This window comes from Pseudoliparis swirei, chromosome 13 (genome assembly GCF_029220125.1).
Source record: "Pseudoliparis swirei isolate HS2019 ecotype Mariana Trench chromosome 13, NWPU_hadal_v1, whole genome shotgun sequence".
In the NCBI taxonomy this organism is placed as follows: Eukaryota; Metazoa; Chordata; class Actinopteri; order Perciformes; family Liparidae; genus Pseudoliparis; species Pseudoliparis swirei.
The window spans coordinates 20,701,606-20,722,682 of record NC_079400.1 but is presented as its reverse complement, the minus strand read 5'-3'; the positions used below and the strand labels follow the sequence as shown (position 1 = coordinate 20,722,682).

At 43.2% G+C, this 21,077-nt stretch overlaps 1 protein-coding gene and 1 long non-coding RNA gene across 2 annotated transcripts in view; both read right to left on the bottom strand.

The window, feature by feature from the left end:
- Window positions 1-2,381: 2,381 nt before the first annotated feature.
- LOC130203660 (uncharacterized) lies at window positions 2,382-3,009 on the bottom strand. Its single transcript, XR_008833520.1, has 2 exons — window positions 2,670-3,009; window positions 2,382-2,578 (listed from the first exon to the last, which is right to left on the bottom strand). It is a non-coding gene; the product is annotated as an uncharacterized LOC130203660 (long non-coding RNA).
- A 3,769-nt stretch (window positions 3,010-6,778) lies between these two features.
- LOC130204062 (PH and SEC7 domain-containing protein 1-like) overlaps window positions 6,779-21,077 on the bottom strand; it is a 54,688-nt gene continuing 40,389 nt past the window's right edge. The window contains exons 8-15 of the mRNA XM_056430562.1: window positions 19,875-19,918; window positions 13,737-13,933; window positions 13,148-13,218; window positions 12,535-12,692; window positions 9,707-9,851; window positions 9,085-9,228; window positions 8,525-8,717; window positions 6,779-8,272 (exon numbers count right to left, since the gene is read on the bottom strand). Coding sequence (XP_056286537.1) covers window positions 8,214-8,272; window positions 8,525-8,717; window positions 9,085-9,228; window positions 9,707-9,851; window positions 12,535-12,692; window positions 13,148-13,218; window positions 13,737-13,933; window positions 19,875-19,918 — 1,011 coding nt within the window. The 3' untranslated portion in view covers window positions 6,779-8,213. The remainder of the gene's footprint in view (window positions 8,273-8,524; window positions 8,718-9,084; window positions 9,229-9,706; window positions 9,852-12,534; window positions 12,693-13,147; window positions 13,219-13,736; window positions 13,934-19,874; window positions 19,919-21,077) is intronic.

The window sequence follows — 21,077 nt, the reverse complement described above, 5'->3', positions numbered from 1 at the left end:
CTAGCGAGCTAAATCTGGTTAAAACATTAGGTAACAAAGTAAGATTAATTACTGTAGATTAATCACTGTATTTTAGTGATTGTTAATGGTTAGTGGTTATCTTTCAAATGATGCCTGTGAGGCACTTGACGTTGAGACTGGTTGACTTCCAGGCTGCTTTGGAATAAGGATACCTCTGAGGCAGCCACCAGATTTTGGATAACTCTGAGGCATCATAGGTAGTGTTGACTGCCAGGCTGCCTAGTCGTTGGTATACAGGTTAACTCACAGGCATCCAGTTGGTTTTAGATACCTGTAAGGCCTCTAGACGGACATTAAGAGGGGCTGACTCCCAGGCTGCTTACTAACACTGGTTAGCTCTCAGGCAGCCAATTAGCTTTGGATGCCTTTGAGGCACCTGACGTTGAGACTGGTTGACTGTAGACTGATATCCCTTAGTTAAATTGTCCTCATGCCTCCTCATACAGATAGGCCTATTGAATAAATCTGCCAGATTATTTTTAACATTGCATATGCCTAACATTATGTGATAATACTAATCACACTCATATTGCCTTTCTCTTTCAGTTTATGAAGAAATGGCACCCAGGAAGGGTAAGGTTCAACCTAGACCTACTTTAATGACTAAAAAAAGTCTCTTTCACACACTGACATTTAACAATGACTTCAATAATTCCCCAAAAAATACTTATTATTTCCTTGCAATGTCTTTATACAGTAGGACGGCGGAAGGCCCTGCAGGTGTCAAAAGGTGGTAAGTTATTCTTTATCTTGCCATCTGGACTCGAGTACTACAACACTAGTTCATCTCCTCATATAGCAAATTTGGTTACTTCTTGTGACTTTATAGGACCATCTGCAAAGATCGCAATTTTCCACCAGTCACCACTGGTTGGTGGAGCCTCCGCCCCAGCCCCAACCCCATCTAGCCCTGCTGCTCCATCCACCCTTCCTGCCCCATCCGGCCCTGCTGCTCCACCATCCCCTACTGCCCCATCCCAGCCGGCATTTCAGAATGTCCACAGCCTTTTGAGGACATGCTCAGGGCATCGGAGCAAAGGTGAAGTGCACAGCTAGGCATAGGTTTCTTCAAGACAGGTTTATATTTTTAGTGGTAGTGTGGTAGTAACAGTGCTGAGACCATCTGTGATGGGATCTGGGAAAACCAGTCACATGGTGAAATTTGACCTTTTGGAAGCTGACTTCAAGCTTGTTTCAAATATGTTTTCATTATTTGTCTGTTTCAAATGTTATGATTGCCCAAAGTCAGCTGATCAGTTAGATTTCATGGAATAGAATTTTGACAAAACAACTTTAAAGAGAGGGGTTCTAAATAGACTGGCTGGTTGAATAAAGCACATTTTAACACATTCAATTAATGAAAAACAAGTAGATATGTTTAGGGATGATAGACAACATGTTATAGAATAATAATTGAATCAAAACCCAATTTCACCAAAATACTGAGTTTCGACCTACTAGTATTTTCACTCTAATCTCAAAAATGTCCCTTTTCACCATGTGACTGGTTTCCCCAGAGCCCATCACAGTTTTGGGTTATAGGAACATCTGTTGGGATGGCAGTAAAGACAGAAGGGCTATGTACAGACATTACATGTGTACAATACTGTACTGTATGTAAAGAAGATGAAATCCTAATATTGTTACGAATAATATTGTTGAAACATTGAAACCTTCTTTGAGTGTGACTCAGAAATTATTTTTACAAAGATACCAGATAACGGTGGAGGAGATCAGGAGGAGGACTGCTCCACCTGATTGCAAACTATTCAAAGACAGACCACAACAAGCGGCAGATACAAACTGTCCATCACGACGGGGCATTTAAGCGCAGGCGAAGACAGCGAACCCGTAACTAGTCTTTCCCCAGTTTTCCGACCTGTCCCACACTGCCCCAATAAAATATTTAGATAATATTTATAGTGTATTAAATTCTGCCATCCTTAGTGTTTAGTAAACTAAGCTGTTTGCATGTGAAATTTTGTTTTTACCATTTTACTGTGTGTATGAGGGTTGTACTTGGCCTTTATTTTCAATAAAGAATATGTCACACCCCATCAGTCATGTCTCTCCTCCATCATGTGTGTGTCCTCTGACGATACATTTTTTTAAAATAATTAATGTAAGTTGGGGTTTCATTAACTTGTAACACTCTACTGGAATAAACCCTTATGTGAAGCTGTAGAAATTAGTGTTGACATATTGTGTCACCATGACTATTTGCCTTAATCCACATGCCTAACATGTCGGATCTGTAATTTACACCATGCGATTTCAGGCCCAGCTAGCTAAATTATCAGACTAGTTAAATCAAGATGCCAAGTTCAATACACTTCCAATTCACGACACATACACAGTGATGTAGAACATGAAGATATTTAATTAATGAACACAACAAACAACAAATTGCTAATTGTTAATATTTTCAATGTGTGTGTCAACACACTTTAAAAAAATATCCACCACCACCTCTACCATTCCTGGCCCCAAGGTGTGCGTGAGGAGGTCAAATTGATCATTTGACCTCACCTGGTTGGCGAGGTGCTGGAGCTGTTGTCTGGAGGAAAAGATAAACATAAATTCAGGATAAATAATGTCTATTAAACCTGTCAGAGCCCATATATAGGATGTGGAATATTGCAAATTACTTGAACTCCGTGGCTCTCCCTGTGGCCAGTGGGGTCTGATGCCGGCAGCATGGCCACTTCTTTAAATTCGATGCTCCTGGCAGCCAGAGCACCGACGGAGGAGCACAGGTCCTTGGCTTCGCCTTAACAAAAATGGGAAAGACATATCATGACACGAACACAGTATTAAATTCAGATTTGATGCACATACCAATGTGACAATGAAACACTTATTGACACTGGGGTGTAATAGTTTGGAGCTGGCTTTCTGAAGTTCTTTATTGATATAAAGTAGTCTTTAAAGTCTTTAAAGTAGTTCTTTATTGATATAAAGTAGTCAACACTACCTATGATGCCTCAGAGTTATCCAAAACTGGTGGCTGCCTCAGAGGTATCCTTATTCCAAAGCAGCCTGGAAGTCAACCAGTCTCAACGTCAAGTGCCTCACAGGCATCATTTGAAAGATTACCACTAACCATTAACAATCACTAAAATACAGTGATTAATCTACAGTAATTAATCTTACTTTGTTACCTAATGTTTTAACCAGATTTAGCTCGCTAGCAGGTAGAAATGACATTACCACAGCTAAGATTAGCATAATCTATCTGCTAGCTAGCAGGTTGAAATAACATTACCACAACATTAGCCGGCCCAAAAAATATAAATATATTAGCTACGTACCTTTGAAATTGTTGAACCAAGTGGGTTAATGCGCTCCAAATGCGCTCCAAGTGGGTTTGAATATGCAATGCGCTCCAAGTGGGTTTGAATATGCAATGCGCTCCAAGTGGGGGGTAGCGCATTGATTGGATCAGAGTTTTGGGGGGCGGGGCTGCCTGGAAGGTGCCGGTGAGGGCTCAAAACACCATCGAGCCTCCGCGAGGCTCACGAGCCCCCCCCCTCCTCCTCTCCCTCCCCCCGCCGCGCTCCTCCCTCCTCCTCCTCCACTTCCTCCTCCGCGCAGTGCTCCTCGCGCCACCAAACGGGTGCACCTCCTTCTCCTCTGACCCGCAGCACCAGACCAACAGGTCCTGACGGTGTTTGTCCCTTGACGTTGTTTGGTGATAAATCAACCACAACATTACGCTGCTGAAAACATGACGTCACGACTGGTCCGACGTTTCCTAAACAAAATAAAAACTCACGAAATCCGTGATTTCAAAGCCTCGTCCAGCTGTTTACTGACGTTAGTTATGTTTAGAGAATAGAGAGAGGGAGGGAGGAGAGAGAGAAGAGAGAGAGAGGAGAGAGAGAAAAGAGAGAGAGGGAGAGAGAGGAGAGAGAAGAGAGAGAGGAGAGAGAGAAAAGAGAGAGAGAGTTCTTATTCCGTTCTAAATAACGGGCTAGTCTAGGATTTGCGTGGCCAGACTGAAAACAAAACCATAAGGCCTCTCTAGTATTGTTCAGAGGTCCGGGCCAAATGTGGAGGCGGGCCGTTTCCGGCCCGTGGGCCTTAGTTTGAGGACCACTGCTCTTGGCTGTTGATGTCTATCAATATCGCTCATTTTGAAAATGACGTAAGAGGGCAATACGGATCCGTATCAGACCAGCGAGGAGGGCGATACGTGGCTGGCATGACGACCGCATTAGCCAATCAGAATGCTTGTAGGCCTACTGTTGTTGCTATATAATAATTCATCTTTATTCATAAAGAAAATGTAAGCTAGCGGTCTGATGCTGCCAGAGGAAACGCAGGTCGAGGACAGCATCATCAGTGTATTGCTGCTAATGCTTCAACTCTATCAGAATTTTTTTTTGGCATTGGGTGCCCTTTTTTTTGGTTTGAGTACCTGCCCCCTAAAATGTCTGTGCACGTGCCTGTATATATATATATATAGCATTGAAACTGTTATTAAAACCAAGTAACTAACATCCTATATATATATATATATTTATATAAATACTTAGAAGAATTAATATACATAGAATTATGGAGAATTATTTAAAGAAGTAAAGTAAAGTAAATAATAATAATAATAAAAATAATAATATAGTAATAATGCAGCAGAATGGCTAGTCAGTGATGAATCATCATATTATTACATCAGATTATGTGAGGAATATTTTAACATGTGTCGAATAACATTCATTTTAAATGTGGTGTGAATACTCTGATGTATAAATAAGGAATTGTACATCAACGACGTTGGGACACACAGTCAGACTTTTTATTTCCACCCTCCACGCCTCAAAGCGAGAAGCTCACGCACACGACATTTCCTCGGTGAGTTTTAAGGCCGAGGCGGCGACACATTAAAGTAACTTTGCCTCAGCTGCACCGGGTCTACAAAACACTGATGGAGCAGGTACAAAGCTGGCTCCAGAACCCAGAACCCAGCCGCGTGAAAGAGAGACGCTCCTTTACGCGGCCACGGGCTCAAGGACATGAGAAGACAACGTGTTGACCTACCAGCAATATTAAGAACCTCATCTAAAGCTCCTACAGAATATAAAACTAAAACAGGCCATAATATCTCATGCTTTATTTACATGTCACATTCAGAGATGAGGCGTTCGTGGGCAGAAATAAAACATAGTAATTTTTGTAATGGTTATCTGCAGTCATGCACTGCTGCTTTAAGGGTGCCATGGAGATGCTCTTTGATAGGAAATACTGTAAAATCCAAAAGCGCTAACGTCGTTTTTCTGTATAGTTGTAGTTATATCATATTTATTAAGGTTGAAATATTGTTAATACACGACCGGGTTTATGATCTTTTGTCTGAGCAACACTCCAAAAGTAAAAATATATTTTATTTACTGTCGTATTTGTCAAAGAAAATAAATATGAATATCTTAAAAGCAGGAACCAGAATTTATTTTTAACTTTCTACTTGAACATTTTTTTTCGCAAGATCGCAAAATAGTTTCAGATGATTTGATTGACAGATTATTTTTTTCTGCACATATTTGAGATTTAAAGTTTATTTCTTGACCTCCGACACAGCAAAACAACAAGGGAACTGGAACAACAGGATGTTCCTGAGGCTGTGTTGGACCCGGGAGACGCTCCGCGTGTCACAAACATCTCAACTAAAGTCGTGAAGTCAGAAATAAATGTCAAACGAAAGATGAGGAAGTTTGGAATGAAAACGAATTTCAAGATAAAATCTGAAAAGAGATTTAAAGTTGAGGAAATATTGTTTTTTCATGTGATGAAACTGAATGAATTTGTCATCCGTCGCGTCATAAACAGCACTAATACATAGTAATAAACAAATAAACACATTATTCTTTTAGTCATCGATTAATCGCTCATCAATCATGAATCAATCATCATGAATGTCTCTGAGCTGCTTCTTCTGTACACAAACAACCGCAAAGACACACAGGGGAAGGAAAGCCCCCCCCCACCCCATCAGGTGAGCCTGTGACGTCATGCATATTCACCGCAGGTGCAGCGCGTGTGTAATGGCCGGATGTCACAGCGCCCCCTGCTGGTTCGATGTGAAGCCTGAGTAGAGAAACGTCCGTGATGCTGTGAGGTGTTTTAATGGCGACAACAAACAAACAAAAACAACAACAAACAGAAACAATCAAAAACAGGCTTCTTCTTACACAGTTATACATTCTCCAGCGAGTTCATGCATCTCAACAACAACCCTGACCCTTGTTTACATCATGCTTCTGCAGCTCCTCGTCACTATAATACTCATATTGTGCTGAATAATTACCACCATGTCCATGGAGGGAAGAAAATAACACACAACAACAACAACAACAACAACAACAATGTGATTATCTTGTAGCGTCTTTACAATCCTGCGTTTTGATTATATCGTGAATATATTACGTCATATATCCTTCAATATGAGCCGATGGTGCAATATACATAAACACATATATGTGTATATATGTGTTTATATATACATATAAACACACACATATATATGTATATATATGTCTATATATACACATATATATACACAAGTGCTGTATATATGTGTTTATATATATACACATATATAAATACATGTATATATGTATATATGTGTATATATATGTATATATATGTATATATATTTATGTATATGTATATATATGTATATGTGTATATATATGTATATATATATGTATACATATATATCATGTGTATATATATGTATACATATATATCATGTGTATATATATGTACATACACTACCGTTCAAAAGTTTGGGGTCATCCAGACAATTTCGTGTCTTCCATGAAAACTCACTTTTATTCATCAAATGAATTGAACATTTCATAGAACATATAGTCAAGACATTGACAAGGTTAGAAATAATGATTAATATTTGAAGTATTAATTTTGTTCTTCAAACTTCAAGCTCAAAGGAAGGCCAGTTGTATAGCTTATATCACCAGCATAACTGTTTTCAGCTGTGCTAACATAATTGCACAAGGGTTTTCTAATCAGACATTAGTCTTCTAAGGCGATTAGCAAACACAATGTACCATTAGAACACTGGAGTGATAGTTGATGGAAATGGGCCTCTATACACCTCTGGAGATATTTCATTAGAAACCAGACGTTTCCACCTAGAATAGTCATTTACCACATTAACAATGTATCGTGTGTATTTTTGATTAATGTTATCTTTATTGAAAAAACAGTGCTTTTCTTTGAAAAGTAAAGACATTTCTTAGTGACCCCAAACTTTTGAACGGTAGTGTATATATGTATATATATGTGTATATAACACACGGAGCATATTCTCTTTTACACACTAACGGAGGAAAAAGGTTCAACATCAACAACGATTGTAAAATACCATAAAAATATTTAAAAACCAAAACATTCAGGGTCTGCCTGGTGAGCGCTGACAGGTAAACGAGAGGAAGGTACACAGGTGGGGCGTGAAGGAGGAGAAGAAACCCAAAGAGAGGACTCCATGACCGGAGGAGGAGGAGAACACGCTCTGCTCCTGAGGCTCGGACCTTAAAAATAGTAAACGGCCTAAAAAGAAGCCATGCAGAGAAGAGGAGGAACACAGAGGAGCACAACACGGCCAGGAGAACAGCACATAGAGGAGGAGGAGGAGGAGGAGGAGGGGGGGCGGAGGAGGAAGAAGAAGAGGAAGGGGAAGATGAGGAGTAGGAGGAGGAGAAGAAGAAGAAGAAGAAGAAGAAGGAGGAGCCAACGTCTCTGAAGTCTTGCTGACGCCTCCAACCTTCATCACCGCGTCGCAGCTTCAATAAAATATGAGCGAAAAGATGTCAAGAAATGAGGAAGATGAGGAAGATGAGAAAGAGTCTGAGGGTCACAACGAGAAGCTGCAACACGGTTTGGTCCCCGAAAAGGTCAAAAACAACAGAAAGAAGAAGAAGAAGAAGAAGAAGAAGAAGGGAAGCCGGATGTTTTCGTCCCTGCGCGTTGAGCGTCTCTTCGTCTCGGTTCGGTTCGCCGCGTCTCCACATCACCTCCTGACCTCCTGACCTCCTGACGCGGAGCTCCTCCTGCCACAGGGCCTCCTCCCCGAGGAGGAGGTGGGGTGGCTGAGGGAGGCGTGGAGCAGACCCCCCCCATCACCCCTGCTCCCTTCAAGCTGAGCTCCGAACCTCCTGGATCTCAAATGAACCTCACTTCTTCACGGCCTGGCGGTAGCTGTGTCTCTGGCCGTCGGGCTGCGGCTTGCTGCCGGCGCCGCTGCTGCCGCTTCCACTGCCGCCGCCACTACCACCGCCACCGCTGCCACCGCCACCACCGCCGCCGCCGCCACTACCACCGCCACCGCTACCGCCACCGCTACCGCCACCGCCGCCGCTGCCACCGCCACCACCGCCGCTGCCGCTGGCCTTGCTGCAGCCGCTGGCCTTGCTGCAGCCGCTGGCCTTGCTGCAGCCGCTGGCCTTGCTGCAGCCGCTGGCCTTGCTGCAGCCGCTGGCCTTGCTGCAGCCGCTGGCCTTGCTGCTGGTGGCTCCGCCCCTGGCGCTGCTGGCCTGGCTGCTGTCCAGCGTGGGGCTGGACGGCGCCCGCTGCAGCCGGCTGTCCTCCTGCAGCTGGGACTCGAACACGGACAAGTCCTCCTCGCCGCTCCGGATCTTCGCTCGCAGCAGCATGACGTACGTCCCGTAGCGGGTTTTCTGTAGAGAGAGAGAGAGAGGGAGAGAGAGGAGAGAGAGAGGGAGAGAGAGAGAGGGAGAGAGAGAGAGAGAGAGGGAGAGAGAGAGAGAGAGAGAGAGAGAGGAGAGAGAGAGAGAGGGAGAGGGAGAGAGAGGGAGAGAGAGGGAGAGGGAGAGAGAGAGAGAGAGAGAGAGAGAGAGGAGAGAGAGAGAGAGGAGAGAGAGAGAGAGAGAGAGAGGAGAGAGAGAGAGAGAGAGAGGAGAGAGAGAGGGAGAGAGAGAGAGAGAGAGAGAGAGAGAGAGAGAGAGAGAGAGAGAGAGAGAGAGGGAGAGCTGTAACGAGGGTCTACTATCATTAATTTAGGGCTTTCTCTCAAGTCCAGCTCACCTCAAACTCCAGATACTCGTCTCGCTGCCGGTACTCTTCCAGCTCGCGACCTTTGACCTTGCGGTCGGGGGGGTAGGAGCGCAGCTCGGCCAGCTCGGTGGACAGAACCCTGAACCGGGCCTCGTGGGACCGGATCTGCTCCTCCTGTGAGGAAAGAGTCTTAAATGTTTAATGTTATTCTTCTATTGGACGGCAGTCCTGACCCCGTGACCCCGTTATTATTATCGAGCCAGGCTGGACTCCAGAACCTGGGGGCCACGGGGCCACGGGGCCACTGGAGGACATCAGGCCTGGAGATTGAGTCCACGTCTACTGAGGAAACATATAAATATATATAAATATTTCACGGGTAAACAGATGGAGGCGGTGGTGCATCACGTCGGTGTCAGAGGCCCGTTTACTTTCATTTTCATGAATTGTTTATTCATGAAAAATTAATTGTAATGACTCTGCCAGGAGGAGAAGAATCGACTGCAGAGCAGATCGTTACTCCAACGCTCGTTCTATGCTTCAGGTGTTAAGACTTCTATACAACCAGAGGAGTCGCCCCCTGGTGGTCAGGAGAGAGAATGCAGCTTCAACACATGAAGCATATACTTCTATACAACCCGGAGGTTCGTACCTCCGTCAGCTTCGACGCCGACCCCGGCAGCAGCGGCCGGCTGAACTTCTTCTGCGAGCCGATGGCTGCTGGGAAAGGAGGAGCCGAGAACATGGCGGCCACCGTGTTGATCCTCGTGATCCACGACTGCATCTGCTCCGCGTTCCTGTCGCCGGGGAAAAGACAGAAAAATAAGAAATGATTTTGCAGCCAATTAATGCTGGAAAGTTCTACACCAACAGAGCCATCAGGGGCCCGTGAGAAATATCACACTGAATGCGACCGCCTCGCTTAAATCCCCACGGACGGCCGGCGAGAGAGAGATGGAGAGACAAAGAGGAGAGAGGGAGGGAGGGAGAGAGGGAGGGGGAGAGAGAGAGAGAGGGAGAGAGGGAGAGAGAGAGGGAGAGACAAAGAGGAGAGAGGGAGAGAGGGAGGGGGACAGTATCTGGGACAAAGCTGCAACTGGAGCACAGGGCCGTCCTCCTCGGGGCTGAAACATGTGGCCGCTCATGTGCCACTTGCTGGATCCTGAACACACGCTCACCTCCACCTTTCCTCCGACGCACTCACACACACCACCTTGTATATATACATATCTTTACATATGTATATATCCACACATGCGCATCCTGCTCAGCGTGGGCATGTTCCATTGATCCGTGTGCTCTCTGCGTGTGTCCGGCCCATGACGGCAGCTGGCGCCGCGTGTTGCCGAGCGCCCAGCTGGGATTAGTCAGCCGGCGGTGCGTGGTCAGGAGGACGCGCGGCTCGGCGCTACGCCCGCGTGGGAACGAACACGGCGTGAGGACGCGGTGAGTCCCGCTGCACCGAAGCTGCAACGGGGTCACAGTTTGTGTTTCAAACGTTCAACTACCATCTGTTTATCTGAGAAAGTTTATTTTCTCGCCAACAGAACATTACTTTGGTTAGCAGTTAGCGGTTAGCAGTTAGCTGCAGCATATTGTCACAGTGACCTTCAACAAACAGCTGGCACAAAGCTGGAAAACATTATTGTCTAAAAGTGTGCTTACACACATTTAAGTAATAATTTAAGTGACATCTTAACGTTCTTTTGTCGGAGGCTTTAAATTCTGTTTCTTTCACTTTTCCTGCATCGTTTCTGTCTCCACGATGTTTGTCTCTTTGTCTCAGTCGTACCATCGATGGTTTTCTCCAGTATCCAGTGGAACGTGTGATCAGGACCTCGTGGATGTCGTTCTGGTCTCCAACCAATCAGTGTTTAGACCAACAGGAGAACTACTGATGTTAGCTAGTATTACATCACACGTCATTTAGCTGACGCTTTTATCCAAAGCGACTTACAATCCTGTTACAATCATATACCTTAGACACAGCTAGTATTACATCATACAATCATATACCTTAGACACAGCTAGTATTACATCATACAATCATATACCTTAGACACAGCTAGTATTACATCATACAATCATATACCTTAGACACAGCTAGTATTACATCATACAATCATATACCTTAGACACAGCTACAGGGAGCAACTCAGGGTTAAGTGTCTTGCTCAAGGACACATCGACTAGGGCGGGGATTGAACCTCCAACCCCCTGATGGAAAGACGGACCTGCTACCCACTGACCTAGGCTGTGTCTACCACCGGACACTTTACGAAGAACACTGCAATACAGAGCACTGACATCTGCCGTGCACTCCGTCTGATAAGTGCTGTATCAAATGGAACACTTACGTTCACCACTTGGCGGAAGTGACGGACGCAAATCTGTTCACGGCACCCGCGGAATTAAGCCTGGAGTGACATACGCAAATCTGCTTGTGATACCCGCGAAACTTAAACTGACAAAATGAAGCACTTCTTGCCCTCTTTGTGTCCCTTGTTTACCTTTCTCCACCCCATGTGGAAACTGCGATACCTCCACAATCGTGGTCTCCCGCTTGTGCTACCGTAGCCATCTCGTCCGCCATTGTTTTAGAAATAAAATGAAAAGCTGGCGAAAGGGCTCCTCCTCTTCCGCTACGTAGCCAAGATGGCGCCCGTTAGGGCGAGTAGTGTCCATCGTTTACACTGCATGTTTTGCCCGTTTGCAGGGCGCCATGCGGGTCCTTTCAGTGCACTGAATTCTGCTGGTTTTGCGCCCTAAGCCTGAAAGACAAGCTCCAAGTGCTCAAGGGTCCGGTAGTAGACACAGCCCTATAGTAGCCCCTTGTAACGTCAGCTAGTGACATTACCTAGTGATGTTAGCTAGTGACGTTAGCTAGTGATGTTAGCTAGTGACATTAGCTAGTGACGTTAGCTAGTGATGTTAGCTGGTGACGTTAGCTAGTGATGTTAGCTCGTGACATTAGCTAGTGACATCAGCTAGTGATATTAGCAAGTGACGTTAGCTAGTAAAATTAGCTAGTGATGTTAGCTAGTGACATTAGCAAGTTAAATCAGCTAGTGATATTAGCTAGTGACGTTAGCTAGTAACATTAGCAAGTAACATCAGCTATTGACATAAGCTAGAAATGTTAGCTAGTAATGTTAGCAGCACCGCTAACGGAGAACCAGCGGAGTTTCACTTCAGTTACATGGCGATGCGTTCAGGCTCTGCTCAGTGAAAACGAGTACTGGCTCAAGGTAAATGATAACGTTCTCGTGATGCGTTCAGGTGTAATCTAGTCAAAGGTAGTGTTAGTGATGAACTAGAAACAATCTAGATGTTGTCACATGAATATAAAATAGCTATAAGGGATGAATAATGAGCCGTTTACACGGAACTCTTCTAAAACATCATTAAAACTACAAATGACGGGATCTGTTCCGCGGAGATCCCCTCTTCTCGTTCCGGATGTTCTGTAACGCTACTCACGGCGCCTGGAACAGGTACACCCTCCAGTCGGCGGTGCGCAGGTAGAAGACGTGGGGCCTCTTGCTGTAGTCCGAGGCCTTCATGGCCAGAGAGTGGTGCACGGACACGGCGTTCTTCAGGTCCTCCTCCGACAGCTGCTTGTCCGCCCGGTACTCGCCCTGCAGGCCGAGAGACGCAGCATTCAAGGTGTGGAGGTTATGAGATGAGGAACAACTTGTTTCTATTGGAGGAAAGAACTGCGTCGGAACCGGTCTCTGATGCAGAACCTGGACCGGAGAACATCGATCCACCGGTCCGGGGTCGGTTCCTCACATTTAAGAAACTACAATAAGTCTCTCCAGACTTTCAGGGACGTGTTTCTATCTGTAAGTCCTCAGGCGGTCAAACGACCTTCATCAGGACAAAACGACGAACACTCCTGGCAGGATGAGGATTCAAGTGAGGAGAATTGTCGTATGAAATTAAGTCATCGAGTAATTTGACTTCAAACCCGCACGAAGAAAACGACGGCGCCGCGAGGGCTCCACAGGAAGTTACGTCATTTATGAGACGTGTGACTTCCTGTGACAGATGAACACTCGGGGAAGAGGCGAAGAGGACACAAGCGACGCACCTTCTGCAGGTAGAGGATGAGCCCTTTGAGGATGACGTAGAACGTCTTCCAGCCTCTCTTCCCTCGTGGAGCTGAGGAGGAGAAACGGGTTGAACAACATCAACAGGTGGCCTCATTGTTTACATCATTTCTTATGCAAGGGAACGGCCTTCCTTGGTGCTCTATTGATTCATATTTGCCTTTTTTTAAAGGTGCTATATATAAATAATATATAGCATAATATAGATAAGATTATCATCATTAAGTCAGAAACACACAGGAAGTAGAAATACTCATGACTCATCAGGAATCTGGAGGAGCGGTTGTTGTTTACAGCAATGCATTTGAAAACATATTAATACAAATATATATATATACTGTATATAGATGAAGATATAAATATATATCTATATTATACAAATATATACAGTATCTATAAATATGTTTATTTATATATATATAAATATAAATATATTTTTATAAAGAGATATATATATATAAATAAATATATATATGTATATAAAAATATACATTTATAAATATATATGTCTGATATATATATATACATAAATATATATATATATATTTAAACAAGTCTGGGTCTCCGTACTTCTCTTGCCGTCCGGGTCTGCATGGACCTTCCGGACCAGGAACCCGTTCTTGTAGAGCAGCGACCCGGTCGGCTGCATCTTGTCCGCCAGCGGCTTCCCACCGCCGCCGCCGCCGCCCTTCAGCGCCCGGGAGGCGCTGGAGTCACACAGGCTGTCCCCCAGCTCCGAGAATGACTTCCGCAGCTCCTCCTCGTCGCTATGGAGACCCAGACGATAAATAACACACACACACACACACACACACACAGATGCCGTGGTGATCAACACGTATGTGTCTGTTAACACGTCATCGGCCTTCAGGACGAGAAGGTTTCACACCGATGGAGAACACGTGAGTCATGTCAAGCTGTGTGTGAGAGTGTGTGTGAAGTATCTGCTCCTCTTCCCCCTGAAGCCTCCCACAAGGAGGAAGAGAGTCTTCCAGTTTTTTATATACATTAATATTCAAACTTTTACACATTTGTACTGTATTGGGTATTATTTGTTATTTTACTGTATTGTTTATTATTTGTTGTTTTACTGTATTGTTTATTATTTGTTGTTTTTTACTATAGTGTTCATTATTTGTTGTTTTACTGTATTGTTTATTATTTGTTGTTTTTTACTATATTGTTTATTATTTGTTGTTTTACTGTATTGTTTTTTGTTTGTTTTTTTATTTACTATATTGTTTATTATTTGTTGTTTTACTGTATTGTTTAAAAAAATTTTTTTTTTTACTATATTGTTTATTATTTGTTGTTTTCTTTTTGAATTACAGGTTATTAATAAGAATCACAGTTTTACACTGACAGAGTTCATCCTGCTCACAAAGTGACTCTAGAAGGATTTGTAAGAGTCGGAGACGATGGATGCTCCGGGCAACAACAACAACAACAACAACAACAACGTGGCAACTCAGCTTGTTACCAGGCGGCAAAAGTCAACCCCAAAATATAAAGAAAGGCCGGATGCCGGGACCCCCAGAGACCCCCGAGACCCTCAAAGACCCCCGAGAGAGGGGGAGGGAGAGAGAGAGGGTCGGGGGGAGAGAGGGAGAGAAAGTGAGGGAGAGAGGAGGGGGAAGAAGAGAGAAAGAGAGCGAGAGAGAGAAGAGGGGCTCGGGGGAGGCAGAGACAGAGACAGAGCCAATGAGCATCTAGCCTGTTGCCTGGTAACTGCTGAATCCATCTATACAGAGACAAGTGGAGAGGAGAGCGAGAGAGCGAGAGAGAGAGAGAAAAAAAGAGAGAGGGGAGGTGGAGGAGAGGAGGTAGAGACAGAGCTGATCCTTCTCTGATGGCAGAACATTATCCACAATCAAATGAGCCAGCAGTGAACAAAGGAAAGGAAACAAGAGGAAATTAAAGGTTAAGAAAAGAAAAAGATAGGAAAGGAAAAAAGGAGAAGACGAAAGAACGAGAGAGAAAAGGGAAGAAAGGAAACATAAAGGAGAACAGTACAAGTTAAGAATGGAAAGGTTAATAAAAGAGATGAAAGATGAATAAATGAAAGAGATGGAGGAGAAAGGAAAGGAAATAAGGAAAAGGGAACAGGAGAAGACGACTAAATAAAGGAAAGGAAATGAGATGAAAGAAAAAGAAGAAGGAAAGGGAGAGAAGAGCAGAGGAAAGGTAGAAGTGGAAAGTAAATGAAGAGAAATCAAATTAAAAGAGCGGAGGGGAGGAGAGTGGGGGAGAAGATGAACTTTTAACTTTTAACTTTTAATTGCGATTAATTGCGATTAATGAATTTCAAAATGTGCAATTAATTAGTTAATTTTTTTTATCGATTGACAGCCCTACTTCATATTCATCACTTCATACTCATCACTTCACATTCATCACTTCACATTCATCACTTCACATTCATCACTTCATACTCATCACTTCACATTCATCACTTCATACTCATCACTTCACATTCATCACTTCACATTCATCACTTCACATTCATCACTTCATACTCATCACTTCACATTCATCACTTCATACTCATCACTTCACATTCATCACTTCACATTCATCACTTCATATTCATCACTTCATACTCATCACTTCATACTCATCACTTCACATTCATCACTTCATATTCATCACTTCATACTCATCACTTCACCATTCATCACTTCATACTCATCACTTCATATTCATCACTTCATACTCATCACTTCACATTCATCACTTCACACTCATCACTTCACATTCATCACTTCATATTCATCACTTCATACTCATCACTTCATATTCATCACTTCATACTCATCACTTCACATTCATCACTTCATATTCATCACTTCACATTCATCACTTCACATTCATCACTTCATACTTGACATTCATCACTTCATATTCATCACTTCATACTCATCACTTCACATTCATCACTTCACACTCATCACTTCACATTCATCACTTCACATTCATCACTTCATACTCATCACTTCACATTCATCACTTCATACTCATCACTTCATACTCATCACTTCACATTCATCACTTCATATTCATTACTTCATATTCATCACTTCACATTCATCACTTCATACTCATCACTTCATACTCATCACTTCACATTCATCACTTCATACTCATCACTTCACATTCATCACTTCATACTCATCACTTCACATTCATCACTTCATATTCATCACTTCATATTCATCACTTCACATTAATCACTTCATACTCATCACTTCATATTCATCACTTCATACTCATCACTTCACATTCATCACTTCATATTCATCACTTCACATTCATCACTTCACACTCATCACTTCATACTCATCACTTCATATTCATCACTTCATACTCATCACTTCACATTCATCACTTCATATTCATCACTTCACATTCATCACTTCACATTCATCACTTCACACTCATCACTTCATACTCATCACTTCATACTCATCACTTCACATTCATCACTTCATACTCATCACTTCATATTCATCACTTCACATTCATCACTTCACATTCATCACTTCACACTCATCACTTCATACTCATCACTTCATACTTCAGGCGTTCAGTTCCTATCCACAGATCTCTGACTTGTTGCGTCTCTTTTTCGCCCCCCACCTCTCCCTCCGCTCTCCACCCGCTGCTGAATGAGGCAGCATGTGTGTGTGTGAGTGTGTGTGTGTGTGTGTGAGTGGATAACATGCGGGTGCATCTGACTGCAGCCAGAGTGGCCGAGTCTTCTTCTCTGTGGGTGTGAAACAACATCATCACAGCGCTTTGCATTGTGTTCAAATACTGCGTGGTCACACGCTACGTTGTTATGCTACGTTGTTACGCTACGTTGTTACGCTACGTTGTTACGCTACGTTGTTACGCTACGTTGTAACGCTACGTTGTTACGCTACGTTGTTACGCTACGTTGTAACGCTACGTTGTAACGCTACGTTGTTACGCTACGTTGTTACGCTACATTGTAACGCAACGTTGTTATGCTACGTTGTTACGCTACGTTGTTACGCTACGTTGTAACGCTACGTTGTTATGCTACGTTGTTACGCTACGTTGTTACGCTACGTTGTTACGCTACGTTGTTATGCTACATTGTAACGCTACGTTGTTACGCTACGTTGTAACGCTACGTTGTAACGCTACGTTGTAACGCTACGTTGTAACGCTACGTTGTTACGCTACGTTGTAACGCTACGTTGTTACGCTACGTTGTTACGCTACATTGTTACGCTACGTTGTAACGCTACGTTGTAACGCTACGTTGTAACGCTACGAACAAAAATGTCCTCTGAGTGATGAAATATGCATCAGCTAAGGAGGAGGTCCGCAGAATGAGAGGAGAATGGGGAGAGAATTGGAGGACAATGCTAGGAGAACTGGAGAAGAACAGGGGGAAACGTGAGGAGAACGTGAAGAGAACGTGAAGAGAATGTGTGGAGAACGTGAGGAGAACGTGAAGAGAACGTGAAGAGAATGTGAGGAGACTGTGAAGGGAACATGAGGAGAACGTGAAGAGAACATGAGGAGAACGTGAAGAGAACGTGAAGAGAATGTGAGGAGAACGTGAGGAGAACGTGAAGAGAACATGAGGAGAACGTGAGGAGAATGTGAAGAGAACGTGAGGAGAACGTGAAGAGAACATGAGGAGAACGTGAGGAGAATGTGAAGAGAATGTGAGGAGAACGTGAAGAGAATGTGAGGAGAACGTGAAGAGAACGTGAAGAGAATGTGAGGAGAACATGAGGAGAACGTGAAGAGAACGGGGAGAGAACATGAGGAGAACATGAAGAGAACGTGAAGGGAACATGAGGAGAACGTGAAGGGAACATGAGGAGAACGTGAGGAGAACGTGAAGAGAATGTGAAGAGAACGTGAAGAGAACGTGAGGAGAACGTGAGGAGAACGTGAAGAGAACGTGAAGAGAACGGGGAGAGAACGTGAGGAGAACGTGAAGAGAACGTGAAGAGAACGTGAAGGGAACATGAGGAGAACGTGAGGAGAACGTGAAGAGAATGTGAGGAGAATGTGAAGAGAACGTGAAGAGAACGTGAAGAGAACGTGAGGAGAACATGAGGAGAACGTGAAGAGAACGTGAAGAGAACGGGGAGAGAACGTGAGGAGAACGTGAAGAGAACGTGAAGAGAATGTGAAGGGAACATGAGGAGAACATGAAGAGAACGTGAAGAGAACATGAGGAGAACGTGAAGAGAACGTGAAGGGAACATGAGGAGAACGTGAAGAGAACGTGAAGAGAACATGAGGAGAACGTGAAGAGAACATGAGGAGAACGTGAAGAGAACGTGAAGGGAACATGAGGAGAACGTGAAGAGAACGTGAAGAGAACATGAGGAGAACGTGAGGAGAACGTGAAGAGAACGTGAAGAGAACGTGAGGAGAACATGAGGAGAACGTGAAGAGAACGTGAGGAGAACGTGAGGAGAACGTGAAGAGAACGTGAAGAGAACATGAGGAGAACGTGAAGAGAACGTGAAGGGAACATGAGGAGAACGTGAAGAGAACGTGAAGAGAACATGAGGAGAACGTGAAGAGAACGTGAGGAGAACATGAGGAGAACGTGAGGAGAACGTGAAGAGAATGTGAGGAGAACGGGGGAGAACCGACATCTCGTCCGTGTTCAGTCTCCATGTGAGCGTAGATGTTTGAACTGGATCCTCCCCCCCCCCGGTGGTCACATGCTCAGATGCACTTCCTGTGCACACCCGTCTGTTTCTGTGTGCCGAGAGGACGCAGGGAGGGGAAGAGCGATGCGGCGGCCGTATCCATGGTGCCGTCGCCATGGCAACAAAGCTCGGAAAGCCACGGCGACTTAATTGCCGTCTTTGAGGGGATCGGGAAGCCGCGGTCCAGAATAGAAACCCTCGACACGGCGATGTCGTCTTCACATGCCAGACGGCTCTCACGAGGCCGCGGACGGGGTGATCAATACCCCTTACTGTGTCCTGCCCTTCAGGACAACGTGTGTGTGTGTGTGTGTGTGTGTGCGCAAGGCTTTAGGTTAAGTCACAGAGGAGAAAATAAAATATTTGACGTTTTAAGGACACAAACAGGCTCAAATATTGTGTTTCTTCATGCGCTAGTTAATTTTGAGAGTTTTATTTTTGACAAGTGGTGAGCAAAAAATATAATATGTTTATTTTACTTCTTTGTCTGTTTGTGTCCATTATATAATCCCTCATCTGCATATTCAAACATGACATTTCAGAAAACATGTGACAAAAGATCATTATCTTAATCAACAGTGGAGGTTTCATGGTGATATGTATGAGGTCATGTGATGACCCTTGAGCCTCATTTATACACATTTATTAATACAAACTATATATTATGAAGCGTGATGCAGAGGGTTTGTTCACACAGCATCAGAGACTCATTTATACACATTTGAGAAAAACATATTTTTAAGGGTTATTTATGGATGCTAAACTATATGTAAAATGCATCATGTGCAAAATGTAAAGATAGCATTTAGGAAAACTTGTGAAATAATAAAATTTCTTCATGTAATAAATCAACTGTGGAGGTTTCATGGTGGTTCTCTGAGGTGTGCGACCTTGTTTCCTCAAATGTGTAAATAATTCCCAAGGAAAAGGACAAAATCAGAGGAGAAAAATACAAATAAATGCAGTTTTAGGTGAATAATATAAATGTGAAATGACTTACAGTGTCCAATGCAGCTTCTGGTTCTTGATTGAGTTGTAGAGCGCCTGCAGAGGAACACAAGAGCGTCACATGTTCAGCCATCAGCCATCAGGTGGTGGTCCTCCGTGAGTGCTCCATTCAATAAAGCGTACCAGGAGAAATATCATCACGCCGCCCTTTGCCGGAGATAAACTCGTTTTCTTTTTGCCAGAACAACCCATCAATCACCCGATCAGTCGGCCGACACAACGTCTGGAGCGAGAAGCCATTATCCGCCCGTCGATGGAAGGGCCGATAAATAATTTAGACCTCAACGTAAACGCATCGACCAGCGTGAAGCAAAATTAAGATACAGCTCAAGAACACGAAGACGATAAGAAAAAGATTTTAAAATCGATTACAAACTAAAACCAGACAAGAAAAAACAGGCTGAGAGGCGTAGCGCTATATAAAGTATAACATACTGTATATAAAGTATAACATACTGTATATAAAGTATAAAGTACTGTATGTAAAGTATAACATACTGTATATAAAGTATAACGTACTGTATATAAAGTATAGTTTACTGTATGTAAAGTATAACTTACTGTATATAAAGTATAGCTTACTGTAAGTAAAGTAGAGTTTAATGTATATAAAGTATAGCTTACTGTAACGTATAGTTTACTCTATGTAAAGTATAGCTTACTGTTTGTAAAGTATAGTTTACTCTATGTAAAGTATAGTTTACTGTATGTAAAGTATAGCTTACTGTATGTAAAGTATAGTTTACTGGATGTAAAGTATAGTTTACTGTATGTAAAGTATAGTTTACTGTAACATATAGTTTACTCTATGTAAAGTATAGTTTACTGGATGTAAAGTATAGTTTACTGTATGTAAAGTATAGTTTACTGTATGTAAAGTATAGCTTACTCTATGTAAAGTATAGTTTACTGGATGTAAAGTATAGTTTACTGAATGTAAAGTATAGTTTACTGGATGTAAAGTATAGCTTACTGTATGTAAAGTATAGCTTACTGTATGTAAAGTATAGTTTACTGGATGTAAAGTATAGTTTACTGGATGTAAAGTATAGCTTACTGTATGTAAAGTATAGTTTACTGGATGTAAAGTATAAAACAGTATTGTGCTGTTAAAATCTGTTTTACAGGCCTGCAGATGAATGACAGGCCATCAAAAAGTAAATTTTCTCTGAAAAGACTGATAAAGTAAGCCTTA